Source organism: Cryptotermes secundus, unplaced genomic scaffold, assembly GCF_002891405.2.
Source record: "Cryptotermes secundus unplaced genomic scaffold, Csec_1.0 scaffold2066, whole genome shotgun sequence".
Taxonomy (NCBI): domain Eukaryota; kingdom Metazoa; phylum Arthropoda; class Insecta; order Blattodea; family Kalotermitidae; genus Cryptotermes; species Cryptotermes secundus.
Genome location: NW_019727447.1, coordinates 34352 through 50215, shown reverse-complemented (window position 1 = coordinate 50215; position 15864 = coordinate 34352). Strand labels below are relative to the sequence as shown.

Here is a 15864-nt window from a genome sequence, read left to right as displayed (position 1 = left end):
AGATGGGCGTGTCAGGCACCGCACTCGTGGTAGGTAAATGTTCATGATTACTGTCTTGTGGATCATTGCCTATCACTGTATTATTGTCACTATCAACTTCATCCAATTCAGGAATCATTATTTCATTGCCACTATCATCATCAGAAAAAATCTCGTTCACAACATTTTCCAGCTGGTCTGTAGGAACACGAAGACACTTGCTGCAAGAAGCTATGGTGAAACTGAATGAATGTGAAATATTTTCTGACCTTTACCTTCTCAGAGGGTTCTGACAGTAATATAGACCCCCACAAAGTTTACAAGGGTTCTTTATAAACATGCACAAAAACTATCATATATATGTCTTTGGTTGATGAGTGCCAAGAGAGCAAAGAAGGGGCGAGATTGTCAAAGCGTTAAAACACGCCAACGCCAGGGAATGGCTGGCATTGTCCGGGCGTTAAAACACGCCCGCGCCAGTCAAAGAGTTAAGAACAACTGTCACCTATATGTTAGAGAGCCTGGCTGTCCATCCTGTTATTCTCTATATGTGACAACATTGTAAAAAACTAGATAGTTTAGGGATATTTTGTTTCACAAGGAATTGCACCTAAAACAAATTACTACAGGACTACCTAGAGAGGCCATCAGAAACCAAAACTGAGTGTGAGAGGGAAAACTGGAGACAGCTGTGTAATTTCTGAACAGACTATCAGACTATCATTTAAGTAAAATGTTCTGGGAACAACTAACAAGCCTCTTTTCCTTACAGTGCTGCCATTTGCAAAGAGAAGCTAGTAAGGCAATTGATAGGCTTAACCAGCATCTTCATCAGTGAGGTAATGGGGGTAAAGTGGCTAGGACATGAAACTGCCCCTCTACTCCCAGGCCAACTCATCTCTGTAATCTCATTTCCTCTTTATTTATTCTGATACCAATGGCCTGTACCTTATAGCCCAGGAGAATCCCATTGTGGTGTTGTGGTGGGGGTGGAGACCATCGGACAAATGCAGCCGTTGCATTCAGCATCCCTACTTGCACGTTACCTGGTGGAGCTGATGGAACTGGATACAGAAAAACAAGCGGTACATATTTGTGTATGATTTATTTTAACAATTCTGTTAGAAGCTAAGACTATTTTCATTCATTCATCAATGGCACTAAAGCCCTCTGTTGGGCCCTGGCCTCTTCTTCTGTTATGTAATCTTTTTTACACAGATGATAGGACTCCTTGGACGAGTGATCAGCCTGTCACAAGGCCATTACCTACATACAGGACAACACAAACAACAGGCATCCATGCCTTTGATTGGAATCCCAACCCACAACACCAGGGTTTGAGTGAGTGAACACAGTTCATGCCTTTGACTGCACATTCCTTTTGAATGTAAAGAAGCCCCGTGGTATAAACTGAGAAGAAAGTGAATAAGTGATATGATCAATACATTAAAGAAATGTATGATGGAGTTAAGTTTTGTATGGTGTTTGGAAAAGATAAGGTGACAGATTTTACCAAATAGAAAGAAAGGAGAAAGACAAGCCTGTAGCTGGAGTCCATATTTGTTTACTATTTACATAGATAATATATACTTTATGTATGAGGATAGTGCACACCTACCAGTAATTGGAATGACAATTCCAGGACTGCTATTTGCAGATGATGTAGCCTTCTCCTCTGTCATAATTAAAGGTTTTCAGAAACAACAGACCAAGTTACTAAGTAATGTGGGCAATGGAACATGAAATGTAACCTAAACAAAACTAAAATACTGGTATTTTAGAAAGGAGGTAAACTGAAGAGAGACATGAGATGGGCTACAAACAATAACAAAATTGAAGCAGCAGATGAAATAGAATATTTGGGAGTAACATTTGAAAGTAGTGGAGGGTGGAAAAGACAAAAGTCCAAGATAATAGGAAAGGGGAATCAGATTTTAGTAGCCACACACAAAAGCCTAGCAAGAACATCTGATATAAGGGTGAAGATTTCTGAAAATGGGATGATAAACAAATTTAGAACAATGTGTGTCACAGAAATGTAGGGCTTACATGAAGGATTGACAGAAACTGACAAAATTCATAGTAAGTTTTGCAAAATAATAATAGGAGAGACGATATTTGTGGCAAATAACATGGCTAAACTGGAATTAGAAAGGGATAGACAGGCCATATTCATTCAATTATAGTTCCAATGTTATGCAAAAGAGAACTGCCAGACCTTCCATATCCACAAAAACATACATCATTCACAGACAGCTAAATTTATTTTTAAACTCTGTGCATATTACTGCTTACCATCTTCTGCAGTTTGTACAATTTTAGAATTTGATGGCTGACCCTCTATGGACTTGAAGAATGGAACAAGAAAAAATTCATATTTGGTGAATTTTCGCAGGTTTGCAACAGTGTAGCCTGTGGAGCCAGCATTTAGCACTGTCACCATGTTGTACTGCTGTGACCCTCCAGACAGATCACGGAAACGAATATAGAAGCCCTCAACATATGCTTCACCAACTAGGATCTGAAAAACATACAATGCATTTGGTGTATTTTCATGCACTAACATGGTCATGCTCTTTTATAGTAGTTAGTAGTTTGGTTTCCCAAAAACAGTTTTACTTTCTTAAAACATATTATCACCATACGAAGTAAATACATTCTTGTTTTTCAAGAGTTATCCTCTGTCTCAAAGGAACTGAACCTTCAATTCTATGACTAAAAATTCAGTCAGTTATATATGTTGCTCATCTATTATGGGCATGCTGTAGCCTACTGAATCATCCTTCATGGACAAGAAATACTGTACTAGGACAGTGTGATTCCAAACTATTCTGCTCTTCTGCAAGCAACGGAAACTTACATCCCAAATGAGTCTGACAGAGGTTGAGCTGATTGGCTGAACATCCCGCAACTCTACCACTTTCGTTCCCAGCCTGGCACGTGCTTCATCCAGTTCATGCTGTGGTACTGCACGCCGATCAGCTCCCAATGTCCGTGCCACATCAGATACAGGACTAGGAACTGACAGTCCATGTGAGTTCTCAGCACGGACCAAGAAGACATAAGAAGTATCAGGTTTCAAGTCCCCTATCTGTAACAGGAGGCGCAGGTTGAAGTAACACAAACACAAGTTCAATTCTTCAATGAACACGTTCCTTGCCTGAACCTGAAGGCCAGTGATGAAGACCAACCTCAATTCCATCACAAATGCAAATAAAAACAATGAATGAGAGATTACTGACAAGCAGTGGTATACAAAAGGTTACCTCTAGGAACCATAATACATCCTCTTATAAAAATAATCTGTAATTTTCCTGACAATTCATCAGTTATTAAAATAAAAACAATTTATGTGTTCTGTATGTTAATTTTCCATTTTCTTAGAACTGTTAACCATTTTAAGTCTCATTTTAAAAAATATTTCACCATACAAAACTTCAAGATACTGTACTGCACAACAGTACTGGCATTCCCACCACATGCATTATCCCTGACCTGCAATGCTGGTACTGCTGGTTAAGGTAAGCAAAAAAAAATAGCCATTTCTTTTGGTTCTGATTGACGTTGTGTTCATACCAAATTTAACCCTTTCTGGACGGATGTTGATATATAATTCACATGGTGACAGCGTTTCCAGGCATGAAAGTCGATACATGATTGACAGAGTTTCTTTCCCATTTCTGTTGTCATATGTCAATCACATGTCATTACTGGTCACTGTATTCTGGGCCAATGCATTCATGAATGTTTTGTCTACCTTCTTCTGCCATCTGGAAGTCATAATTTGAACTTCTTGAGGAACAAATGCCATTTATATATTATGGCGTGTCACGTGTTAGTAGCACGCTTTACTATTCAGCTGAACCCCAGCCCTTTGGATTGAAAAAACTGAGATATAACCTACTAGTGATATGTTAAATGAATCTATTAGTGATATGTTAAATGAAGAACTTGATACTGACTCTGTTGATGAGCTGGATTTGGAAATTGAAGAAGAAGCTGCAAGTGAAGCATCGAGCAATGAAACGTCAGAAAGTGAGACTGGAACAAGTGCTGCTGTGTGTTGATGGTGACATGTGTAACTTGACATACTCTGAAAAACCGTTCATTTCAAAGACAGCTCTTTCTTTGATGGGCAAACTATGACTCAGGGTTTCTCTTATTGAAGACTACCACCTTTTCACTGACAGATATTACAGCAGTGTTCAGTTTGCCTAAGAACTGAACAGTCAAAAATGTAAGTACACATTTTGTTTAACTTTATGCCCTGGTTGCACCTATTTTTTGGGCAGAATACTTAACTCAGTGGCTGGCCAGGCATTTAAAAACCCCTCTCATCCCAACTGTGGAAATTTGTCTACATGTGGTGACCGGAAAGGGTTAACGAGACTTGGGTAATCAACAAGAATAATAACGATGTCCATAATAACTTATATTTAAAAACAATCACAAGCGTCACACTTTTGGCCCTCCAATGAAATGTCTTCAGATTCACCTGCAGAATTTCAGATCGTAGACTCACCGTGATTGTGTCAGCAGTAACTCTGTTGGCTGCTACAACCCAACCAGTCTGGAGATCTGAGCTAAAGTATTCAATAGTATATCCTATGAGTGGTGAGGCTCCAGGTTTGCTTTTGGTTGCCTCATGCCATGAGATGGTCACAGATGACTGGGTTGTGTTCAGAATGTGTGGTTGAGGGGGGGCACTGGGGTATGTAGATGGATCTGGCATGCGGTGTAGGTTTGGGGCCGCTGTCTTCTCCACAGTAAGAGAGGCTGACCAAGATGTCTCCCCACTCTCAGAACTTGCTGTGCATGTGTACAGCCCTGAATCAGTAAGCTGGAGGTCTAAAAACAAGGCATTATTTGAGATCAGTTCACACACAAAAGAAAGTCCAATTAGCACTTGGCAATGCTCAGACTCCTCAACATGAATGTCTCAGGCCAGGAAATACAGTATGCACCAAAATGAACAGTACTGAAATGAAAAGATGTCCTGTTGATACCACTGTCTATTCATGTGAAGGCCCCTTGCATGACAGAACCTTCTCAAATCCTGAAGAAATGGTCCGATCACCATGTCCCTGTAGCGTTCTTGGGTGATGGTAAGAGCTTTGCCTTCCTCATCCTCAATGAAATCGGGGTCTAATATACCATGTGCTGAGACGGTACACCATATCATCACACGTGTACCGTGTAGCGGTTTCTGGATGGTAACATCTGGCAGCTGAAAACCAAGGAAGCGAGTTCTCTGGCGACCACTTTCATATGAGCGGAAATAATACTCATCTATGAATACTTTTTCATCCATCGAGAGACCCATTTCTAACAACAATTGCACAACACAACTTCCTTTTCACTACTTTGAACATGTGCAGCTGGAGCTATGCCCCATCAACAAACGCACATGCATGTTCGAGATGCGCGAGTTGCAGTACTGAATATTTTGGCGCATACTGTATTACCTTCCTGTCTCACTCTAAGAGAAGACATGACACTGACAACATAATTCCAAGCCAAGAGAGATGAAAAATCAGAGGAGCAAAGTAAACTACATGTATATAATGACAGAATTCACTCTCTATTTACTTAATGCTGGCAGAGTAATTACTCCATAAGGTGGGCTGAGCATATGATACATGGCCTGACAATAAAGTTCACGAACTCATTGCAGTGAAAGTGCTATATACTTCATTGCTGGATATTGCTGTGGTTGCCTTCAAAGTACTCCCCTTGGGAAGCTATGCACTAATGCCAGCACCTAGTCCACAGTTCAAAACAATTTTGGAACTGATTTTGTGGAAGAGCCTTCAGAGCTGCCGTCGTATTACTCCTGATGTCATCAATGTTATCAAAATGCCTTAATTTCAATATTTCCTTTATCTTTAGGAACCGAAAAAAGTCACTGGGGCTTAGATCTGGTGAATAGTGAGGGTGTTCCACTTAGTTATTTGTTTACTATCTAAAACATCCATCACAGACAGTGACATGTGAGCAGGTGCATTGTCGTGATGCAAGATCCATTAGGTGTTGGCAAAAAGTTCAGGTTGTTTCTGTCTAAATTTTTCAAGCAGCCTTCTCAATACTTGGTTGACTGTTTGTCCAGGACAAATTGTCCTGCTTGGACAGGAAAATATTCTACCAGCCAATATGTGCTTTTGAGTACTCACCATCTATATGCAGTGTTCCTGGGTCCATGACTTTGATCCGAGGACCTTGGCTGATGAGAGGGGATCCATTCTTGTACCACTTGATCTTTGGCTGAGGTGTGCCAATTGCTTGGCAAGGTAAGGTGGCTACTGACTGCAGTGGCAAAGTCTGATTGGCAGGGCCAATCTGCACAATGGGGGGTGGAACATCATCCACTGATGTGACCTGAAAGTCAGAGATGATGATAATAATAATAATAATGAAACAGTTGGGCCTTAATTTTGCTGTAGGAGCCACATTTTAATATTTGGTAATATATGAAGTCAAAGGAAAATGGACAGTAACCTAATAACTAGAAACAGATATCAGAAAATGGTTTATAAAATTAACCTTCAATGTCTGTGAACAGGGGATGAAATCTCCTGTTACTATGGTGCTGGCAGTTGGATTTTATCTCAGCAATAATGATATTCATGTGGTAAACAGTGTGAGGCTATACCCACTGGACTCATGTATGTGCAGCCATAATCGTCCCATGCATAGAAGAAGAAGAGGAAGAGAGAGAAGAGGGGTAACAACAATAACAACAACACACTTCCATAAATTAATATGAATGAGTCAGATTCCTGATTTATTTTTATGACAGTTTGTCAAGGACATCAAACACACAGCACACAGTTGATTTAGACTGTGCTGGGAGGTAGCCTAAATTAAGATACTATACCAGAACCTATGAGATACCTGAAATATGACATGGGAGTACTCATAAGATGGAGATTAATTACTCTTTTAGAAAGGAATCAGCTCTGTAGATATTGTGACATGTTGCACAATGGAGGACACCACCTCCCTACCCAGCAGTGACATGGTGGGTGAGTCAGCGCTCCATTCCCCCCTCCATGGGGACGTAACAAGCAACGCAGCTGTGACACGGTTAACAGCCAACAGCGGTACCGATTACGTAACAGTCAAGCGGTGCGACTATATAAGTGAACCACACTGCCTACGAAGCGAGTTGAAATGTGGCCGTCGCCGAGTTCAGTTGTAGAAGTTAGTTAACGGCATCAGTCACCGAAGACAGTTCTCCAGTCAGCAGTGAACGAGTTCTCAAGGCAGCAGCCTATGAGTTGTGTTGGAATATAGCAGCCGTCGCGGAAAGAAGAACCGGACATGTGTGTAACTGTGTAATTGGAAGTGTGTAATACAGAGAGACTTGTAGCGCTCCCGTACTGTAAAAACGTGTAGACTACTGAAGATAGAGTGAAGAGATTATTTGCGAATAGGGTTATAAAGTGTGAAACCACACAACAATGTTACAATTAATTGTATCTGAGATTTTCAGGTTGTTAAATAAACCAATTAACAATCTGAATGGCGTCTTCAGTAACAAGACACATTACAATATTTTGAGTGTGCAAGTCAGGAAAACGAGAAATGTATGATTTTATCAGGCGATAACAAAATATGATGGAGAGAGAAGCACCATAAACACGAAAATATAATATATATATTGTCACGTGTTTAAGGCCGTAACCACTTCCTGACACCAAAATGTCACATGTCAGGTGGTACACGTAACAAGAATGACAGGTTCTAGTTTGGATGATTGGATTTATTAGCACTTTGGTTATACAGACACTCTTAATCACACTTAAACATAGACAATACAGTGCTATCGCTGATTTACACACTTCCCAGCTCACCGTTGCACACGCCCTATGATTCTCTGTTTTCACAAGTCGTCTCCTACCAAAGGATCTCAATACAGAAACTATCACTTCAAATCACTAAAATATTACATATAAAATCTTCCAATCACACTTTAAATCCTCACAGGCCAACCTCCTGTATTCTTTTGTATTCGTGGTTCCTCTTTGCTCTGTTTGAGTGCATCCGCCACTACTATTTTTCTCATAACTAGTAACTCAGAACTCATGACTATGCTCATGTCACTCACTGTCACTTCTAGTTCCAACTTGATCTCTTCTCATGATTCCGCCACTACTACTTCCCTCTTGTAACTCTACTGCTGAACTACGACACTCACTTATATAGCCGAGGGACCAACCTCAACCAACAGTAAACACATATCACGTGACTCCTATTCACTGTTGCTGTGTGATGTCACCGCATATCCGCAAGCTAGTCGACATACAGGAAACATGTCATGTGAAGGTCACATACTTTTGTGTGATGTCACAGCGCATGCGTTGTATAGCAAAAGCCTGTATGTGGACATAGAAAACACTATTGCTGTACTGTTGGCAGCAAGTGTGTTGCAGTCGTTGTCTAGCAAAGACTGATGTTTACAGATTCGCTGCTTAGCAATGGGTCTACACGCCACAATATAGAAGGTATTTCGTACCATTAGTAATTTGGAGCTGAACTGCACACATTCTGTGAGGAATTTAAGTAGACTGTAGATATTTCAAATTAACTTTCACATAATGATCAAAGAATTTTTTAAATAAAAGGGTAAGAACAAAAAAGGAAGAAGTATAAAGCTATGCCTGTGTTTACCTAAGTACCACAGCAATAAGATGTATAAGTGAGTGTAGGAATAGCTCCATGTACGCTTAACACTGGCACTAGAAAGAGACGAGTGGTCAGCTTCATGTCATGGCCACTTCTCCTGGGGAAAGAGCCCCCCCCCCTCCCCGATCCCTAGTGGCTATGAGACTGGGAGGGCCACAGAGCCAGTCTGGATACTGTACAGAAGAGAAACAGCTTTTGCCCAACAAACCCTGATTACCTGCTTGTCTAGCCCATAGCTTTGCCACTGTACTAAGCTATCCTGACTCCCAAAGAGGAAGAAATGCCATTACGTACTCCCAGTGTATTTAGTTATATCAGTATCCCCATTACACCAGATTTAGCGGGTAGGTCACTTTTAAATTTAGATGATATTTTTATTTAAAATTTTTTTATGTGGTATTGAACTCCTTAACAGATGGCTTCTCCAACTGTGGGTTGCAACACCCTATGAGGGGGGGTAACAAATTTGCTGTAATGGGGGTTACTGAATTCTCAAGAGTTATTTAAAATGCAGTTGTATCCATGCAGTTTAGCAAGTGCTTCTGGAGAACATAGCTGCAGTCGTCAGACACTGATAAGAATAATATGCTGCAATTCTCTCCCATTAATCCTAACGCACCAGTAGCTTTGATTACAGGGGCCACATAAATTGATGTCTCACTCAATGGATCATTTGAGAATCCATTGGCATGCATCTGTGTTTTCTTTACATCACTCAATAATTTATTAATCTGTAAGGAGAAACAAATGGAAAGGTTATAGAAAGACAGAAAAGAGTGGAAGTAGTAAAGATGGTCAGAAAAACAGGATGTACTGAATGTGTCATACCTGTAAGAATGCTCTCACAGTGGTGGAGCCAGCTACGCTCAGAGCGGAGCACACTAAGAAACCAGCGTCCTCACGTTGCACACCCTGAATCTTAAGTGTACCCTCAGGTGTGACATGGAGATGCCCATACGAATTGCCTGGAAACATGAGGACTTGGCTGCCTTCCTTTGTCCAGAACACAGAAGGGGGTGGGTTGCCTGTTGCAACACACTCAAAACTCGCCAAGCCATTCAAACCAACCTTCTGATCCTGTGGCTTTGTTGTGAATGTGGGTGGAGCTACAAGCACAAGAAACAGCAGCATAGAGAAACGGGAGCTAATGACACCTTAAATGCATACAACTACTTGTTAGGCTTGTCACATTTAAGAATGATTTACTTCATTTATTTTTGCCTAAAATTACTACCATTGTAAAATATCAACATCAAAATACTGACACCGCTGTTATTTTCAGCATCTGTCTGTCTGTCTATCTATCTATCTATCTATCTATCTATGGTTCTATGGCCCACTGTTGGCCCTTGGCCACTTTTCAGTTTCTTGATCTTTTACACAGTTGGTATAGGATTCCTTGGATGTGGGATCAGTCCATCACAAGGCCACTAAATGCACACACAGGGCAGCACAAACACAGAATAAACATACATAGACATCCATGCCTCAAGTGAGATTTGAACCCACGATTCCTGTGTCTCTGTAGGCAAAGACATCTCATTCCTCAGGGTACATGGCCACTGTGATCAGGCATTTTTAACACAGAGAACCAAAATTTAATATATGTAATCTCAGACATTCATGGCAATGATAATTAAAATGGTCATCTTGTATGTAATGATACCAGTTAGGTTTGCAGGTGGTTGCCAGTGTTCATGAGTAAACTTGCTAGAAATTGGCAAAAGATCTACAGAACCACAACACTCTCTTGCAAAACTCTGGCATACTGAAGCTCATACAAAACAATTCTTCTATAATTAAATATGTTTTTTTTTCTCATTTACATGCATGATGTATTAAGAAACTGCCTATTCTGTCAACAAGGTAAAATGGTACAGAGGTATATAACTGACACTGTACATCAAAAGAACAAAGAAAAGTTGAGTGTCTTAGCATAGGGTGTTTAAAATATTAGTTACTGGGCAATACCTCTTGGTATGAAATCCTAATCTCAGAACACATTGCTCTGGATACCAAAGGAAAACAAAAAAAGGATTCAGTTTCAGTCATGGATTTATCTGCACTCCTATCAGGGGTGTGATGGAATTCATATATTCAAGACATTCATATGCACTTAACTAAACAACCAAATACTATTTGAAAATTTATAACAATAAGAGACTAGATACACTGAATGAACAGTTGACACAGAGCCTTTAATCTGAGGTCCCATACAAAGGCTTCAAAATGATTAGAGCCAGTATGTGCGTAAACTGCGTCTAAGACCCCTTTGAGGTTGCTTCATCATGAGATAGAGATGCACAATATTGCATCATTATTAGAAAGTCAGTAGATACTAATTTCAATACACAATGAGGACCAGAGTTCAATATTTGAGATCTCCTTGAACACAGTATTTCCCTTCTGTAAGACTGGCTACTCAAGGTAAGACATGCCCTCAATTATGTTTTAGACAGAAAAAATGGTAGAATACTCACAGTGTACAGTCAGGGATGCTCGAGCTGATACACTCCCCACAAGGTTTTCAGCATCACATATGTACAGCCCCTCATCCACTGGCTCCACATTCTCAATGCGAAGCGACTTGTCATCCAGGATCTGTGCCCGCCCAATTGGCATCTTCCCATCATCTCTTCGCCATAGGATGTTGGGGTCAGGATCACCACCAACCCGGCACTGGAACTGTACGCTCTGGCCCTTCAGTACCGTCACATCAGATGGTTCTTTGCTGAAGAATGGCTTCACTGTAATAAGAACAATATTTGTGTGACACTTTTTGTAATGCAAGACTGCTATATCAGAAGGCTAGCTGACATAAAGCAGTGTGAGCAGATGGTGCTGCTGTCTGGAAGAAGAGAAAAAAATTCACTTGTAGATTAACACCCTGGAAGAAAATTCAGTGAACATCCTCCATGAAAAGAAGAAAACCTTTTGAATTCTAGAAAATGTGGCTGCCTAATCAAACTCCATGGAGTAAAGCTTAATACTCCAAATTCATTTTTAGGAAATTTCTGATCCAAATTACTGAGTATCAGTTCAGTCATTAGGACTAGTGCTTTAAATTCAAGAGGTCCTGGTTCTTGGCCTAGGCACTACTTATCCTGACTTCAGATTTTTCATGTTTTTCTTCAATTTTCTCAGGGCAAAGGCTGGAACTGAATTTCAAAACAGGTCAAGAGTGTGTCCTTTCACATCAACTCCGAAGCTACTTACAAAAATGATTCTAAAGTTCAGCATTATATGTAGGCAAGTCAAATGAAAACCTTAAATATATTTTTGAGTATAATTTATTGTGCACAAGTGGTACAAAGCTGTATCACTTTCCAACATAATCTCCCCCACGCTCAATGCAAGTCCTCCAGCACTTACAAAGTGCATGAATTCCTTTAGAAAAAAATTCTTCTGGTAGTCCGTGCAACCACTCATGCACCGTGTGGCATACCTCTTCATCAGAACGGAACGTCTTTCCATCCATTGCTTCTTTGAGTGGTCCAAACATATGGAAATCACTTGGGGCAAGGTCTGGTGAGTATGGCGGATGAGGAACAAACTCAAAATGCAGGTCATTGATTGTCGCAACTGTTGTATGGGCAGTATGGGGCCTTACATTGTCATGTTGCAAAAGGATACATGTGGACAGCAATCCACATCGCTTTGACTTGATTGCAGGCTGAAGATAATTTTTAGGAGATCTGAGTATGATGCACTGGTGACAGTGGTTCCTCTAGGCGTGTAGTGCTCCAAGATGACACCTTTTTTGTCCCAAAAGAGTCAGCATAACCTTCCCTGCTGATGGTTGTCTTCGAAACTTCTTCGGGTTTGGAGATGAGGAATGGTGCCATTCCTTGCTCACTCTCTTCGTTTCCAGTTGGTGGAAGTGAATCCAGGTTTCGTCCCCAGTAACGATTCTTGCAAGGAAGTCCTCACCTTCTCGTTCAAAGCACCGCAGAAGTTCTTCACAAGCATCAATATGTCGGTCTTTCAATTCAGGAGTCAGCTGCTGTGGCACCCATCTTGCAGACACTTTGTGAAACTGGAGCACATCATGCACAATTTGGTGTGCTGAACCATGACTAATGTTTAAACTTGCTGCAGTTTCATTCAATGTCACTCCACACTTCTCCCTCACTATGGCTTCAACTGCTGCAGTGTTCTCTGAGTCACAACTCGATGTGCCTGACCCGGACGAGGAGCATCTTCCACTGAAGTCACACCATTTGCAAACTTCCTACTCCATTCAGTACACTTGCTGCTGTGACAAACATGCATCACCATACTGAAACTTCATTCTTCGATAAATTTCAATAGGTTTCACACCTTCACTACACAAAAACCGAATAACAAAATGTTGTTCTTCCCTGGTGCAAGTCTCAAGTGGGGCAGCCATCTTATACTGGTGCTGTGACCAACTTACAGGATAATGGCGCGAAATCAATGATAGGACAAATAATAAATGTGGAACAATCAGGGAAATGAGAATTGGCAGGAAACACCACAGTACAACCTTGTCCACCACAGATATGTGACCTCAACTTGGATTGAACCCGGGCAGAACCACCACCTGATTTATGGCGGCGTCATCGTCGTCGTCGTCGTCAACAACAACAACAACAACAACAAAAACAACAACAACACATACTCTACAATATTATTTGAAATTTATACCGCCATAAACTGGGTAAATAGCAATTACTTACCATGTACAGTTAGAGTTGCTGGATCACTCTCTCTGATGCCCACCATGTTCTGAGCAACGCACTGATATTTCCCCTCATCTCCTGGCCGCACATCAGCAATCATGAGATTGCCACCATCCACTACACGCACTCTGTAATCATACAAAATTGATAAAAAGAAAGAAAAAGAATTGTCTTCTCTTCTCCCTTCTTCCAGTACTGCTTCCATTTTACACTGGTTGACAGATAAAACGTTACCAATCTTTTCTATCTGCCCACAATCTTTTCTCTTTGCATTATTTCTAGTGTTTATCTTTCTTCCTGATGTCTTCCAACATATGGTTCTTGGTCATCCCATATGTCTCCTTCTTTTGAATTTTAATTCTATCCCACTTCTCACTATTCTTATTTTATTCGTTCTTTATCTGTGGCTAAACCTTCTAACACTAATAACAAGGTCTACAATTACTGTTTCTGCTCTATAAATTTCTTTTCTAATTCAGTTCCTTCTTATTTCTTTGGCAATATTCCACATTTTTTTATCCACTTCTTGGGTTTCCCTTTTGTATCTTTCTGCAAATTCATGTTTCAAAATTAAGCATTTACATCAGTTTAAAAATTTTGCTATTCTTGTTATTCTGTAGCGTTTGAGATATTTTTCGAAATATACCTTTACGAATATCACAGAATTTAGAAACAATTTGTACATTTCTATTGATTGCTCCATCAATTTTCGCTTCTGATTTCAATTCTAAAATAAATGAATGATCCCCTGAATTATAACACAAATCGGTTATTTAGTATTGGGTGTATGCTATAACACTGATTGGGCATAAAAAACTGAAGGCAAAATTACTTGAATTATGTGTACAAGATATGCAATTTATGAATAATTGCAACCATCACCAGCCAGTATGTTACAAACATCCTCAGAACATTAATCTTATCTAATCTGAAGCAGAGATAAAACACAAAGTCAAATAGATGCAGCAGCACATTTTGTACAAAAGCCAGAGTCCTGTCCCAACACCAGGATAGAAAATTGCCATTCTGTTCCATCAGCTTTTGTGCAATGTTGCCTTTACTGGATACCATCTTGTTTGAGACATTGTTATGGTGGGAGACAAGTGTAAGAAACAAAATATTTGACAGTAGTCCACTGCAACAGGCAGATCCTGATATATCTTTGACCACTGCAGTCGCAAGGGATCATTTCATCATTTCTGTGAGCCTTAAACAAGTTCAGTGACATTTGAGTTGAATAAAGATTCATGACAAGCTTGGCCCAGCTAAATAAGGGATAATGTTCTAAAATAATATATTTACATACAAGAAATGCGAACATAAATTTGTTTGAAAAATCTCTGTTGAGTGGTCATTTGAAAAATGAGACAGAGATGGTAGAGCAACAAGTCTTTATGAAGCAGAAGTGATGAGGATTGGACTTAATGGTTCAGAGATGACAGGCAGAGGTAATATCAGGGCATGTGACTAAGGCTTGACTTCAGCAACCGGTATATGTAGTCACTGTATTTTTAAGTCGTTAATAAACCTCAAAGTTTTCTTACCTCTTGGAAGCTTCAATGTTAATTGTCTGGCCGTTTTTCCTCCAGACTAGGCTGGGCTGCGGATGACCTTTTGGGGGACCACATTCCAAGAGCGCAGTCTCTCCAGCTGCCACTCGTGTATCTTTTGGCATAGGACGGAATTCATCACGTAACACTGAAACACAGGGTAACATAATGTTAGTGATGTATTCCTCAGTGGCTATGAAATAAATGTTATAAAAATTTAAAATTGCATTATTTTTAACACATTATACACGTTTTGGAACAGAAAATCTCCAAATGATTTACTACAAAAAAGAGATACTAAAGTTACACAAGTCCTTCTACAAAGGGAGAGAGAAACAACAACAAACTAAAATGAATGACTAACATGTAGTGTGATGCTGAGAGGAACTAATGAGCACAGGTGAGGTAATGAGGCAGAGCATCAGGAGGAGATATGAGAGATCTTCCTTCCTGCAGAGATTTATATCATCCATCACTAACACCACTGGACACAGTCAGTGGGGATACAAGTCAGATACTGTTTTCCCAAGTTTCTCTCAAAACAGGTGGTAAAAATCTAGTAGGCATTTTTATTATCATTATCATAATCATAATCATTATCATCATAATGGATTAGGCCATGCATGGTCTGTNACTAATGAGCACAGGTGAGGTAATGAGGCAGAGCATCAGGAGGAGACATGAGAGATCCTCCTTCCTGCAGAGATTTATATCATCCATCACTTACACCAGTGGACACAGTCNAAGTCAGATACTGTTTTCCCAAGTTTCTCTCAAAACAGGTGGTAAAAATCTAGTAGGCATTTTTATTATCATTATCATAATCATAATCATTATCATCATAATGGATTAGGCCATGCATGGTCTGTTCCATCCTCTTGAAGAGCATGCTTATCTCTATCTTAACTGTGGGCGTTCTATCTTTTGTCTTCTTTTTTGTCTGTATG

The 15864-nt window shown here is 40.1% G+C and overlaps 1 protein-coding gene across 6 annotated transcripts in view; it reads right to left on the bottom strand.

Moving 5' to 3' along the window:
* LOC111864892 (protein sax-3) overlaps positions 1-15084 on the bottom strand; it is a 52063-nt gene extending 36979 nt beyond the window's left edge. For all 6 annotated transcript variants that reach the window (XM_023852487.1, XM_023852483.2, XM_033751614.1 and 3 more), the window contains exons 1-9: positions 14912-15084; positions 13365-13495; positions 11145-11411; positions 9493-9770; positions 6150-6354; positions 4502-4827; positions 2840-3070; positions 2275-2500; positions 928-1043 (exon numbers count right to left, since the gene is read on the bottom strand). In XM_023852487.1, coding sequence (XP_023708255.1) covers positions 928-1043; positions 2275-2500; positions 2840-3070; positions 4502-4827; positions 6150-6354; positions 9493-9770; positions 11145-11411; positions 13365-13495; positions 14912-15084 — 1953 coding nt within the window. The remainder of the gene's footprint in view (positions 1-927; positions 1044-2274; positions 2501-2839; positions 3071-4501; positions 4828-6149; positions 6355-9492; positions 9771-11144; positions 11412-13364; positions 13496-14911) is intronic.
* Positions 15085-15864: the final 780 nt, after the last annotated feature.